The 12,735-nt window shown below is 46.5% G+C and overlaps 1 protein-coding gene across 1 annotated transcript in view; it reads right to left on the reverse strand.

Annotated features, from left to right (window-relative positions):
- Nucleotides 1-8,643: 8,643 nt before the first annotated feature.
- The window catches only part of Tmem156 (transmembrane protein 156), a 36,784-nt gene continuing 32,692 nt past the window's right edge, over nucleotides 8,644-12,735 (reverse strand). Inside the window, exons 6-7 of the mRNA XM_059275070.1 lie at nucleotides 10,930-11,032; nucleotides 8,644-9,091 (exon numbers count right to left, since the gene is read on the reverse strand). Of these exons, the coding sequence (XP_059131053.1) occupies nucleotides 9,058-9,091; nucleotides 10,930-11,032 (137 nt within the window). The 3' untranslated portion in view covers nucleotides 8,644-9,057. The remainder of the gene's footprint in view (nucleotides 9,092-10,929; nucleotides 11,033-12,735) is intronic.

The following is a 12,735-nucleotide window of genomic DNA, read 5'->3' on the forward strand; positions in this document are numbered from 1 at the left end:
GATGCTCAGCTACCGTGGTGGTGGTGGTGGGAAGCGAACAGTGGGGGAAGATGGGATGTCACATTGGCTTTGCCAGGGTTCAGGTGAACCGGTTTGGATGGCTACACAGCCATTGCTCCTGCAGCTTGCTACTCAGGGGTCTTCCTACTGTCCCCCCACCCCATGCACGCTGTCCCAACCTGCAGTCTCCAGAAAGCAGCGTGAGAGTGTTGTCTTCAACATAGTTTCTGGGGAGGCGGCTCAGTTCCTGAAGAGCTCTCCCCAAAAGCATGAGGACCTGGGTTCCACGCCCACCTGAAACCACAGAAAACGCCAGGTGTGATGGCCTGGCATGCTTGTGATCCCAGGGCTGAGGAGGTGCCCAGCACCCACAACCTTCTGGGACTCCAGTTCCTGGGGATCCAATGCCCTCTTCTGGCTTTCATGGGTCATATACACACACAAAATACACACACAGACACAGACACAGACATACACACACACACACACACACTCACACCTGCACCAAAACATGCATGCACCCACATGGACACACACACACACACACACACACACACACACACACACATTTCTAGCACAAACAGGCAGCGTTGAAAGGGGTTGTCTCTGTCTGCTTTGGTTTAATTATTGTGTTAAAAGGCACCAATTACCGAAGCCTAGAAAACCTTCCTTCTAATCTTTGTCTCTTAAAGCTGAAGTAAACAACGTTTTTTTCCTACTGAAATTTTCACTCTGAATAAAAAATAAAACGAGGAGAAAAAAATCACACTGACACTCAGCCCGGCAGTTGTTTTGTTTTGGCACGGCGGAATTCTGTACTATTAAACTGCTTAAAGGAGTCTGAAGATGGGACTGGAGCTCGGTGCAGAGCCTGGCCTAGCAGGCGAGGCCCTGGTTCAACCAATTCCCTACCCCAGCTCCCACCCCGGCTCCCACCCCGGCTCCCACCCCGGCTCCCACCCCAACTCCCACCCCGGCTCCCACCCCGGCTCCCACCCCGACTCCCACCCCGGCTCCCACCCCGGCTCCCACCCCGGCTCCCACCCCGACTCCCACCCACAGCAAAGGAGAGAAAGGAGCCTATGCTGTCTGTTGGCCCAAATAAAAATTGAGTAGAGGTATTTCCTGTCTTTCTCTAGCAAAATTCAAGTAGAAAATTGTGTTTTAAACTCTTTAAGAAAAAAGGGGACTTTCAAAAGCTCCACATCCTTTTTTTATTTTGACATTACTTTGATAGTTTGCATTGTAATTAATAGTTTTCATCTCAGAGGACCTTGAGATGAATTCAAATAATTTCTTTGAAAAAGTCCAATTAACAGGTTGCTTACGGACCTTATTTTATGAAGAGCTAATCCAGCCCCCCAGCCCCCACCAAAAAAAATCCCTAAGAACCTGTGGTTGTTGTGATTTCTCCTAACTACCACCTAAGTGAGGTCTCTGAGGTCTGGTTACGTGGGTAGACATAAGAGAAGACTATGGTAGAGAACTGTTGTGGCGTAGATCTCCGGAACAACCTTCAAACCAAGGAGACAAGCAGAAAGTCTTCTGCAAAGGCGTTTACCTGTACTTTTTGTTCCTAAGAAAAAAGACCTACTTTAGCTCCCTAGGGAAAGTGTCTGTGGTTGAAAGGATGGACTTGAAGAGCTGAGAGTGTAGCTCAGTGGATAGGGCACTTGCCTAGCATGAGTGAGGCCCTGGATTGACCCCAGCACAGGAGAAGAAAAACACACGTGGTTGTATTCAAATCACAACTCTTTAGCTTGCTGGGAGCATCAGCGAGGGACTTAACTCTTTGCCTTTTCTTTCCTTATGAAGGGGACTGTCTTAGTCAGTGTCCCATTGCTGTGAAGAGACATCATGACCACAGCAACTCTGAGAAAGCAAAGAATTTAACTGGGGCTGGCTTACAGTTTCAGAGGTTTAGTCCATTATCATCATCGCAAGGAGTGTGGCAGCACATAGGTAGACATGGCATTGGAGTTGAGAGTTCTATATCTGGATCCACAGGAAGCAGGAAGAGGAAATGAATCTGGGCTTGGCTAGAGCACGTGAACCATCAAAGCCCACCCCCAGTGCATTATTCCAGTAAGGCCACACCTCCTAATCCCTGTCAAGTAGTGCCACTCCCTAACGGATCAAGCATTCAAATGTATGAGCTAATGGAGGCCACTCCTATTCAAACCACCACAGGGAGGGTTGACAGAGAGACTCCCTTCATACCCATGTAGGGAAACATGAATGAATTCAAGCATATGTAGTGCTTCACATCATTTCTGGCATGTCTGAAGTCCTGTAGCTCGGACTCCCTTCTTAAATCTCACTCCAACCCGGGGCAGCGACGGCAATGCTCACCTGAGCTGTGCCTGGCCGAGCACCCCTGAAAACACTGAGCAGCAATGGACTTCGTATGACAGGATTGAAGAAGTTCCTCCCCAGGCACACAGCTGGAAGGGGCCAGCTGCAAGTTGTAAACTTTGGAAAGCCCAGCCCATAGGCTTCCCTAGAGCCAACCACTTCCTTCCCAAGAGCCCGAGTGCAGTTCCTTATAAGGACAGGCAGGGACATCCGGCTTTGTCAGCTGCCAGATCCCCGAAAAGACTACCCAGAATCAGTCTTACACTACTCAAAGCAAACTGTCGGTTGTGGGGATATCAGAACTTCTAAGTCATTATCCTCTATTAAATATTGCAGCTTCAAAGACAAAGGGATAAAGGAAGAGGCTATGCTTTATGTTTAAAAGGGCTTAATAATAAAATCAGTCCTACACCAGTTCTGAGGGAAGGAGACCATGTCTTTTCCTTCAGTTCTGTTCCTGCTTGGAGACTTCAACGTCCTGTGCTGGAAAAAGAGGGTGTTGAACTTGGGTTGCTGTATTCTCGCAGCTCCAACAGTCTGCGGCTTTATAAAGCAATATAGATCTTGGATGTACATGACAGGCCACAGAAAGCAATTCTAGAAACAGAAACAGGAAAGGACCTCTAAGTAAGGACGTGACCAGCGTCTCAAATGACAACATGACCTCGCCATAGTATGGGAAGGTTTTATGGTGGAGATGAGGGAGAGAACAGCCAGAGGCATCTGGAGGAGTTCCAAGCACAGGAAGAAACAGATTGACCACGGCCAGCAGACTGGATACAGCAATCTGTGGGAGGGGAGAATAGCAAAGAATAGGGAACAGAGACTGATAAGTTCAAATCCCCTGGGGTGAGTAACTTCACGGATGTAATAAGTCCCAAATTAGTAAATCCAGGTTCAATCTGAGCAAAACATTCCCCCTAGGTGGTCCCAGGAAAGAGGAGAAACCACAAGAGGAAACCAGGAGAGGAAGTCTATGGGCCGGACCTTAAACACCCTCCAGGGCTGGAGCCGCTACTTGGCGGGCGTTCTTTGGGTGGGGTCTGGAGAGGGCAGCTCCAGGGAGCTGCTGCTTGGCCTGATGAGGGCAGGGTTTGGAATGCCACACCACCCACCCCAACTCACCCCCATCCCCATAACCCCTATGCCCTCCACCCTCGCAAGCTGGAGATCCCCAACAGAGACAGCAAAGTGAGAATAGCTGAGTTATAAGATGGGAAGTAGCTGGGGGAAGGAAGGGCCGGGAGACTGGTGTGGAGGCTCGGAGATGTGGAACAAGCACTCGTGAGTAGGAACTGAGGGAGCCTGGAGGCTAGCGTGGACCTTGATGTGCTGAAAAGTGCCACAGATATGTGTGAATTGTGTCCCTTTTGACGGAGACAAAGGAAATGACTCCTTTTGGCGCACAGGAACTGGCTTCACAAGTTCCTGAGGGATTCTGGCTTTTATCTAACCACCAGAGAGCCTCCTGGAGCCCGGGTTGAACTTGTTTCTGGATACTTGGACTGTCTTGTGGAGTTTGGGGAATTGGAGTTTCCTTTGGACCTGACATCCAGGAGCTCCCAGAGACTGAAGTCATTTCAGTGGAGCCTTCCATGGTTTGAAGGATCTTAAGGGATAACCCACAAAACATCTCCCCAGAAAAAGCAATATCATCTCCCCAGACCTGTCCAGTAATAGTCATAACTCTCAGGAGGACAAAATCATGTGGATGATGATGATGATGATGGTGTGTGTGTGTGTGTGTATGTGTGCTATACATTTGTGTGTTCACATGTGTATGAGCAAACGTGTGTGTGCACGCATGTGGGAGGGCAGAAGCCAGGAGTTGGTGCTGATGTCTTTATCAATCTCTCTCTCTCATATATTGATGCACAGTTCACTTGAATCCAGAGCTTACTGATTGACTAGTCTCACTACCCAGCTTGCTCTAGGGCTCCTGTCTCTGCCTTTGGAACAAAGATTATAGGCAGGCTGCCGCATCTGCTCAAATGGACATGGATACTAACTATAAAAATTCCAGGCTCCTTAATTGCATGGCAAGCTCTTTACCCACGGAGCCATCTCTCCAGCCCTCATTTTTGAAGTATTATTATTTTTTATGCCTGCCTGATCATGCATGCTACATCTTTTCTTTCATTTCACAGGAACCTCTGGACTAACCATTCTACTTTTACTAATGTATGTAATTCTCATTGCATAAGTATATAATTCACAGAGGAATTTTTTAAAGCATCATTTAGATACTTTTAGATCATTTAGACCTCTAAGTTTATCTGATAACATGTCATATTTATATGTATTTGTTTGCCATGTATGAGTGTATTAGATGGCTATTAAATTAAAATAAATAAGCAAAACCACAGTCTTGGCAGGCAGACTAGAACCAGAGTCTGGAAGTGCTTCTCCCTGTCCCCAGATCATAGCCAGATTTTTAAAATGCAAGCACGCCTTTCACATCACTTATCCTAAGCTTGCCACCTGTCCTGGTAGTTTTCTGTCAGCTTGACACAAGCTAGAGTTATCCGAGAAGAGGAAGCTCAATTGGAAAAATGCCTCCACCTGATTGGCCTGTAGGCAGGTCTGTGGAGTGTTGTCTTGATGAATGATTGATGTGGGAGAGCAGGGCCACCACTGGGCAGGTGGTCCTGAGTTATATAAGGAAACAGGTTGAGCAAGCCAGTAAGCAGCGATTCTCCACGGCCTCTACTTCAGTTCCTGCCTCTAAGTTCCTGCTTTGAGTTCCTGTCCCGAGTTCCCTCAGGGATGGACAGCAACTGTGGGCTGAGCTGGCTGGTTTCATTATAGTACTTTCAAGCACAATTTGTTCCTGTTGATCTCTCCCTTCCATTCTTCCCCAGCCCCTGGCATCCCTCCACCTCAGCAGCCTTTTTTTTATTCTTTCATGCCACATGTATTCTATGACCCTACCCCCTTCCTCAACATTTCTTTTTTCTATTTTTATGGTTCCCTTTCCAGTCTCATGCCACGCCCCCATACATACATACATACATACATACATACATACATACAAACAATCATTAACAGGTAGGATCCATATGAGAAAAAAACATGTATTTGTCTTCCTGGGCCCGGATTACCTCAGTTAATATACTATTTTCCAGATCTATCCATTTTCCTGAGATCTTCATTTTTCTTCATGACTGGGTACAATTCCATATGATGAATTCTTACGGACAGCACCCCCCCCATCATGTTTATTAAAGGACATCATCGTATTAGAAGACCCTGGTGTGTAAATCTGTAATCCTATCCCCTTACAAGTAACCATTTAATGACTTTGTAACTCAGTTATCAGCCAGAATGGGGACTTCAAGTAAGGAACAGAGCAGGAAGAAGTGAGTCCCCGTCACTGGGTCATGCTTCCCCCTCTCACAGTTTAGCAAAGAAGTCTGGGTCATAGACAGCTTTGATTCAGTCTAAACTATGTGAAAAGTCCATGGAGTGAGTTCAGTCAAGCTCATAACACACTAAAGGCGAGGGTCAGTGTTAGCTATAGGAAGCCATGGATTATGAAGACATCAAGGACCACGGGTTTATTTTAGCTAGCCTTAGTTGAGTGGAGATGGAAGCAGATTCCTCAGGCTCTGGGAGATGTCCTGGCAGCAATCACCATCCGAAGCGTCCTGTGAGACGCGTTCTACCCAGACCCTTGCTCTCCCAGAAGAGAGGCTGCAATGGTGAGCTTGGCTACAGCCCCCTCTCTCAGGCAGTCTTCCACCTGCCCTGCTCCCTCTGGATACCTCTGCCTGAAGTGCACGGAGGAGGAACATGAGGAGGCCGCCCTGAGGAGGAAGGCAGATGAGTGAGCTCCCTGGGGAAAACAGCTCCTGTCTCCCTATGTCCTTGTGAACTGGCGGCAAGCACGTGGCTCACGTCAGCATTTGGTGGGAGCTTCATAAATGGTTCTTCATCCAGACAAAATGTATGAAGACCCTACTGTGAACTAAATACTATACCGGCAGACCCGGATGCTCCAGTGCGCAGACTCGGGATGTTCCCTGGCCTCGTGCGGCCTCTCATCTAAAGAGAAAGCCAGATATGAGTAACTCCAAAAACAATTGCAAATAATAGCCAGGAAAAGGATGGTGTGGAGGAATATATACACCTAGGAGGGTTGATGATGCTGAGACATCCGAGGAAGCCACCTTCCTGAGAAGCGGCTTCCCACAACCGGAAGCAATTCTGTCCGCTCGAATCTTTGCAGGACGCCAGCACAATGACCTGCTCTTTCGTGTCCAGCGGTGAGCCCCGTGGGCAGGGTACCAGCTCTCTACACCTTGGCGCAGATTTCACTGTTTATTAAAGTAATATTGAATGTAAGTTAGGGAACTAGCTTTCTGAAAGCTGCCACAGTCTAACAGAACCCGAAACTTAATGTATGCCTGTCGCAAGCCAAGTTCCCATTGATTCCCACGTCATTTGTCAGGGCATAATAGGGAATGTGAAGAGAAACAGTAATTTACTCCTCAGAAACTGTAGAATATCCATACTTCACCATGTGGGGAGCCAAAACTCCTGCAGAAGAACCTGAGACCCAAGCTGACTCTTCTATTAATTAGGGATACCCAGACAGAGTAAGATGAGCTGAGTTCCATTTGCCAACTCTCCAGCCCCTAAGTTTTAAAGTTAACATTTTAGTTTGTGATCTCGAAAGGAAGAATAACAAGTTCTTATATAAACTTTCCCCTTAGTTGCTTATGTAAGAAGAGAGGAAAAGTGCCAATGAGATGGTTCAGTGGGCAAGGGCGCCTGCTACCAAGCCTGCTGACCAGAGCATGTTCTCTCTCTCTCTCTCTCTCTCTCTCTCTCTCTCTCTCTCTCTCTCTCTCTCTCTCTCTCTCTCTCTCTCTCTCCCCTCTGCCAATCTAAGTCCAAGCTCATGAGATCCGTCTAACAAAAATTAACAAGAGAATATATAACTTACTTAAATAAATCTTATTTGGCCCAACAGTCTTTACATAAAAATGACAACCCAAAGAATGAGTGTGTGTGTGTGTGTGTGTGTGTGTGTGCATGCATACATGTGCTTACGTGTATGTAGGAACACAAGCTCAAACGTGTGCACACAGAGACCAGAGGTCAACGGCAGAGAGACCAGAGGTCAACGGCAGGTGTTGTCCTCTGTTATATCCACCTTATCATCATCATCATTAATAATATTTATTTTGTGTATATATTGTGTACACACATGCCACTTTGCACATTTGGAGATCAGAGGACAACCTGAGGGAGTCCGTTTTCTCCTGACACCACGTGGGTCCCAGGGATCAAACTCGGGTCTTCAGGCTTGACGGAAAGCAACCTGCCTGCCAAGCCATGTCACCAGCCCTCCACCAGGTCTTCTGAGACAGTGTCTCTCACCGAGTCTGGAGCTGGTCATTTCGGTTACATAACAACCTCCCCAGGATCCATTTGTCTCCACTACCCAGTGCTGGAGTCACAGATCTGTAACCAGCTTTGTGTGTGTGTGTGTGTGTGTGTATACACGTACGTATGTGTGTGTATGTGTGTGTGTACATGTGAGTGTGTGTATATGTGTGTGTACATGTGAGTGTGTGTGTATGTGTGTGTGTACATGTGAGTGTGTGTGTGTGTGTGTGTGTGTGTGTGTGCTGAGGATCAGAAAGAATTTGGCTCCTCATGTTTACATAGCAAACATCTTACCCACTGAACCCTGTCCCCAGCCCGAGACATGAGTGTGTTTGGTGAAGGATAGAGAGTGACAGAGAACATGGAGGGCGAAAGTTGGGAGCTATAATGATGATTAGCAGGGATGGGACTTCGTGAGGCCTGTTTGTTGCAGTTCTACAGCTGCCCTGAATCTCTGGAGATAAGGATGCTGCTTGCTTGTGCTTGGGGATGAGAGAACCACCTCTCCCATGGGGTCTTAGACTCTGTTTCTGTGGAGAGTCAGGGAAAGATTTATTTTACCTGTCTCATAGGAGATAGGTCAGGGGAACTCAGGATGGCTTCCTCATTTCTGCTGTTCAGATACACAACTTCAGTCACATAATAATATTGGAAGACCCCATTCCATCTTAACTCTGGGAAAAACTGGTTTACATTTCAATATGAAGAGCTGACCTCTTGTCTATGCATGCTTCTTATTGAAACTGATACCTATGATTTATTCATGATATCCATGGTGGCTATAACAAATATGAGAGCCAAAAGAATCAGAGGAAACATTTGTTATCAAATTTAAATACTCAATTTTAATTTCATTAAAGTTCTTTTTATTTTAGTATCCTTGAATTAAAAAAAAAAACAGCCTTATGCCAAAAGGAGGCAAGATGTATAAATGTAAATAAATGTATGAACAAATACACAGGCCCTCTTAAGTAATTTACCAAATAGAAACTGTCCATCTGTGTAGGAAAAACCATCCTGCACCTGCAGCACAACCCAGTGAGAGGGTTTTCTTCCTTGGTCATTCTTGGTTTTTCAAGATGAAGTCCTCAGGTCCATGCTGAGCGGGATAATGATGGGTGCTAGAGGTAAGCACTCTCTTGCTCTCCCATGGCTCCATCAGTTTGTCCTTGGTTCATAGCAGCTCCTGACACACTCCTGTCACCTTGATCTCGTGGGTCAGGGAGACACTCTCCAGTTGATTCTCATCAGTCAGGGTCTCACTGCTGCTCTTCACCTAGCCGTACTTCCTCAGCAGACCCAGACTCTTCAAAGTCTTTGGTCCAGATTGTCCAAGGATAGCCTGAAAGGGATTTTTTTCATGCAAACAAATATTATTCACCTAAACAGTCTCTTACGTACTGTCCAAAATTAGAATTAGTAGAGAACAATTTTAAATCATTCACTTCAAACACTGTATTCTATAATATGAAATACCTTCCTCTGTCACTAACTGGGGACTCTCTCCACTACTGTGTTATACAACGATGCCCCTGGCGTATCCCTACAAGGATGGCCTTGGAGTGACGAGAAACTTGTAAGTGTAGGACAGAGGAAAGCTAGGGATTCCTCTCGCCTCTGCTACCACAGGACCTTTGGCATCTTCTCAGTGGAAAGAGGAGATTGGTGCAGGTCTCTGTCTGTTAAGACCGCCCATGGTAATGGTGGGACAGCAGTGGAGTGAGTCTTCCACTCCACATGTTTATTTAGGATCTAGCAAAAGCTGGGCATCTTGTCCTCTGACTGGCGGCTCCACCGTCACTTGTCACTGGGATTGCAGCTCCTCGACTCTCATTTCCCCACTAACGGCCATGTTACTTTTGCCAATGAGTAGAGTTCTTGACATCAAGTTCATATTTGAGCAAATAACCAAAGTGGCACATGTTTATCCATCCGTGAGTTTGAATAGTCCCGGCATGAGGAGCAGCGCGGGAGGAATCAGACACAGCGCTCAGGAGTGTTTTCTCGGCACACTCATTAATCAAACCTGGGGATTTCTAGTCAACCGCAGACCCTGCCAGACTTTCTTCGTGAACACAAACCGTGTCGCTAGGTTTCCACCTTGCATACTGGCCATTTGGGCGGAATCTTTAATTACCTCTCCAGATCTGCTCTCCACTTCCTTCTACTGGCTCGGTGGCCACCTCAGCTTGGCTTAGTCTCTCTATCTCTGGTTGGCCTTGGCCAGTGGAGAACACCGGCACAGTTGAGAAAAGGCAGGCCAGGGTTTGTGTTGTTGCGGTTCTGTTTGTTTCTCTCTCTCTCTCTCTCTCTCTCTCTCTCTCTCTCTCTCTCTCTCTCTCTCTCTCTCTCTCTCTCTCGTCAGGGCTACCAAAGGTATCCTTTGATCCAGGTCAAACCTCTTATCAGACAATCTTCCCACACAAACATTCTCTCCCCCTGCCCCTGGAGTTTCCACATCTTCTCTTAATAGAACCTTTATTAAACTCTTCTTGACTTATTCAACTTGAATAAAACACCATTTTCTTGCTAGAGCCTGGGCTGATAACCTCTCAAGTGCTATGAAGTCTTAGTGACAAGGCCAGCCATGATGAAGCCCAATGGGAAGGTACCCAGAGTTCACCACTTTTCCTCCACATTTCTGTTGCCATCTTTACACACCGAACATGGCCGCATGTCGTTGTAGCCGCTTAAGACATATTTGCCGAATGAAGGGAGAGCATCCCAAAGACACTTCTGAGCATCGTTTTCGATTAGAACATATTCAATCAAGGCACACTCATCTAGAGTATGCTAAGTTTGAACTTTTATTTCAGTGACTAGGTGGATGGGTTCAACCGCACAAATCTCATGCTCCCTTTTCTCATGCTCTGGCTGGTTTGCGGCTCAACTCCAGGACAGCGATGCCAAGGGATGAGCTGACATTTCAGGGACAGCTGAACAGACTGAGAGATTAGTCTAATAGACCGAGAGATTAGCCTGCTGATCCTTCCTAAATCTTGGAGAAAATGGGGACTTCCACTAGTGTCACCTGATTCCAGTGGGCCGGCTTCTCAAGTCTATCACTTCTGTGCCCGCCGCCCAGACAGAAATGCGGATGAGGGTCAAGCAGAGTTCCCTGAACCCATTCGTGTTTATCATGCACCAGTCAAATCGTCAATAAGGTCGAGCATCACTCACCGTGGGTATTGATCCCGCTGGGGCACTGCAGAAGTGACTTCGAGTTCTGGTATTGGGGGGAGCACCTCCACCACCTGGGCTGAGGGCAGCCCTCGAGTGGACTCTGTAGTTCAAGACAGAGAGCCGTGTCAGTCAATAGCAAGGCAACAAGAAACTGTAATATGGACGTGTTGGACGAGAACCCTGCCCTCCATTTAAAAAGGATTTGGGCAGTTTCTATCACTCATTCAATGTCCTTCGGATGGTTCTGACACTTTAAACCCACTTCACTCGCTCCGTGTGGGCCTTCATTTCTTCCTTCAGCTTCTCACCCCGTTTCCTGATAACACAATCTGAGGCAGAGCTGAAATCACCGATAAAGCCAGCATTTATTCCACATTTAGTCTTCTAAAGGGTAAAATGACCAGACTTCCCTAACCAAGAGAATCAGATGAGATCTGGAACAGTCTCTACCTGGGCCCAGAGCCCCCATCTCCCTGCTGTCTCCTCCCAGAACCCTTGCACTAGAGCCCTGAGCATCCTTTGATTTAATTTCCTGGACAGTAAACACCAACCACATCTAGGGTACCACCTCTGTCGGCCCAGCCTCACACCAGCGTTCCCAGAAACAGTGATTAGCTTCTACTACGGGATGAAGATGAAGATGTTTTACAGATGTAATCAGCATCCCAAACTGTTTGGTTTTGAGCTGATGAAAAGGGAGGTTATCTTGAGTGGGTCTGATCCTGATTTCATAATAAAGCTCTCCATAGAGAGACCCAGTCTTCTCAGATCAAGATCCCAAGATTAGAAAGATTCTAGCTGGATTAAAGAAGCAAACAGTCGTGTGGGACAGTAGGTGACATGAAGGGGCTGTGATTGGCCTTGGTACACAGCCAGCAAGAAGCCAAGGTCCTCAGTACACTGCAGTAAGGAAGTGAATTCTGCCAGGCACGAACTTGTGGATGAGACTGCGGCATGGCTGACCTCTTGTTCGGCTTTGGGAGTCTGAGCTGAGCCACACTCAGCTAAGGAGTGCTCAACTTCCAACCCACAGAAGCAGAGACAACACGTACATATTGTGTTAAGCCATTAATTCTCTAGTAATTGGTTACATAGTAGAAACTAATATATCAACAGATCTCAGCCTAAATGTCACCAGAGGCGATGATTAAAAATACAGGTTCTCAGGCTCTGTCCCAGATCTGTTGGATTTGAATCTCCCTTCCTAGAAGCCGGGGATCCTGGATGTTCTAGACTTCCAAAGTGACTTGGGTGCACATGAAAGCTTTCAGAATCAATTTTCTGTGCAAATAATTACTTAGACAACCCTTGACAAGACCTCTTGGGCCTTCTGTAATTTGAAATCTGGAGACTGCTCTTCTTAAAGGTTATAGCAAAAGAGCCTATTCATAAAATGAAGTAATTATCATAGAGAATGAATAAAGTCCTTCCGGATGGAGAGCCAACCGCTCATCGCCTGCTTGTGGATTCAGTTTGTGGATGTTTTATAGCACAGTATAACCATAACATAGTATGAAAAGCTATTACCTGTCAAAATGATGGCTAGTCTGGAACATTCTCCAGTGGTACGTTATCTTTGGTTTCCCCTAGTGTCCAAAGTCATGCAACTCACATGCTAATAGCAAAACTTCTAAAGATTGATTTTTAAAACATCCAAAGTCAGATTAATATGTGCCATTTTAATACCTTCTTCAGAATGGCTAAGACAGGTGAAATTTTTCCTCTCCCACTGCACTGGAAAACAGAATTTCTTTCAAATTCTATTAATTCACCGACTCTAGTTAAGGCAACACAAGCTGTCAG

The sequence above is a fragment of the Peromyscus eremicus genome, chromosome 10 (genome assembly GCF_949786415.1).
Source record: "Peromyscus eremicus chromosome 10, PerEre_H2_v1, whole genome shotgun sequence".
NCBI classification, from domain to species: domain Eukaryota; kingdom Metazoa; phylum Chordata; class Mammalia; order Rodentia; family Cricetidae; genus Peromyscus; species Peromyscus eremicus.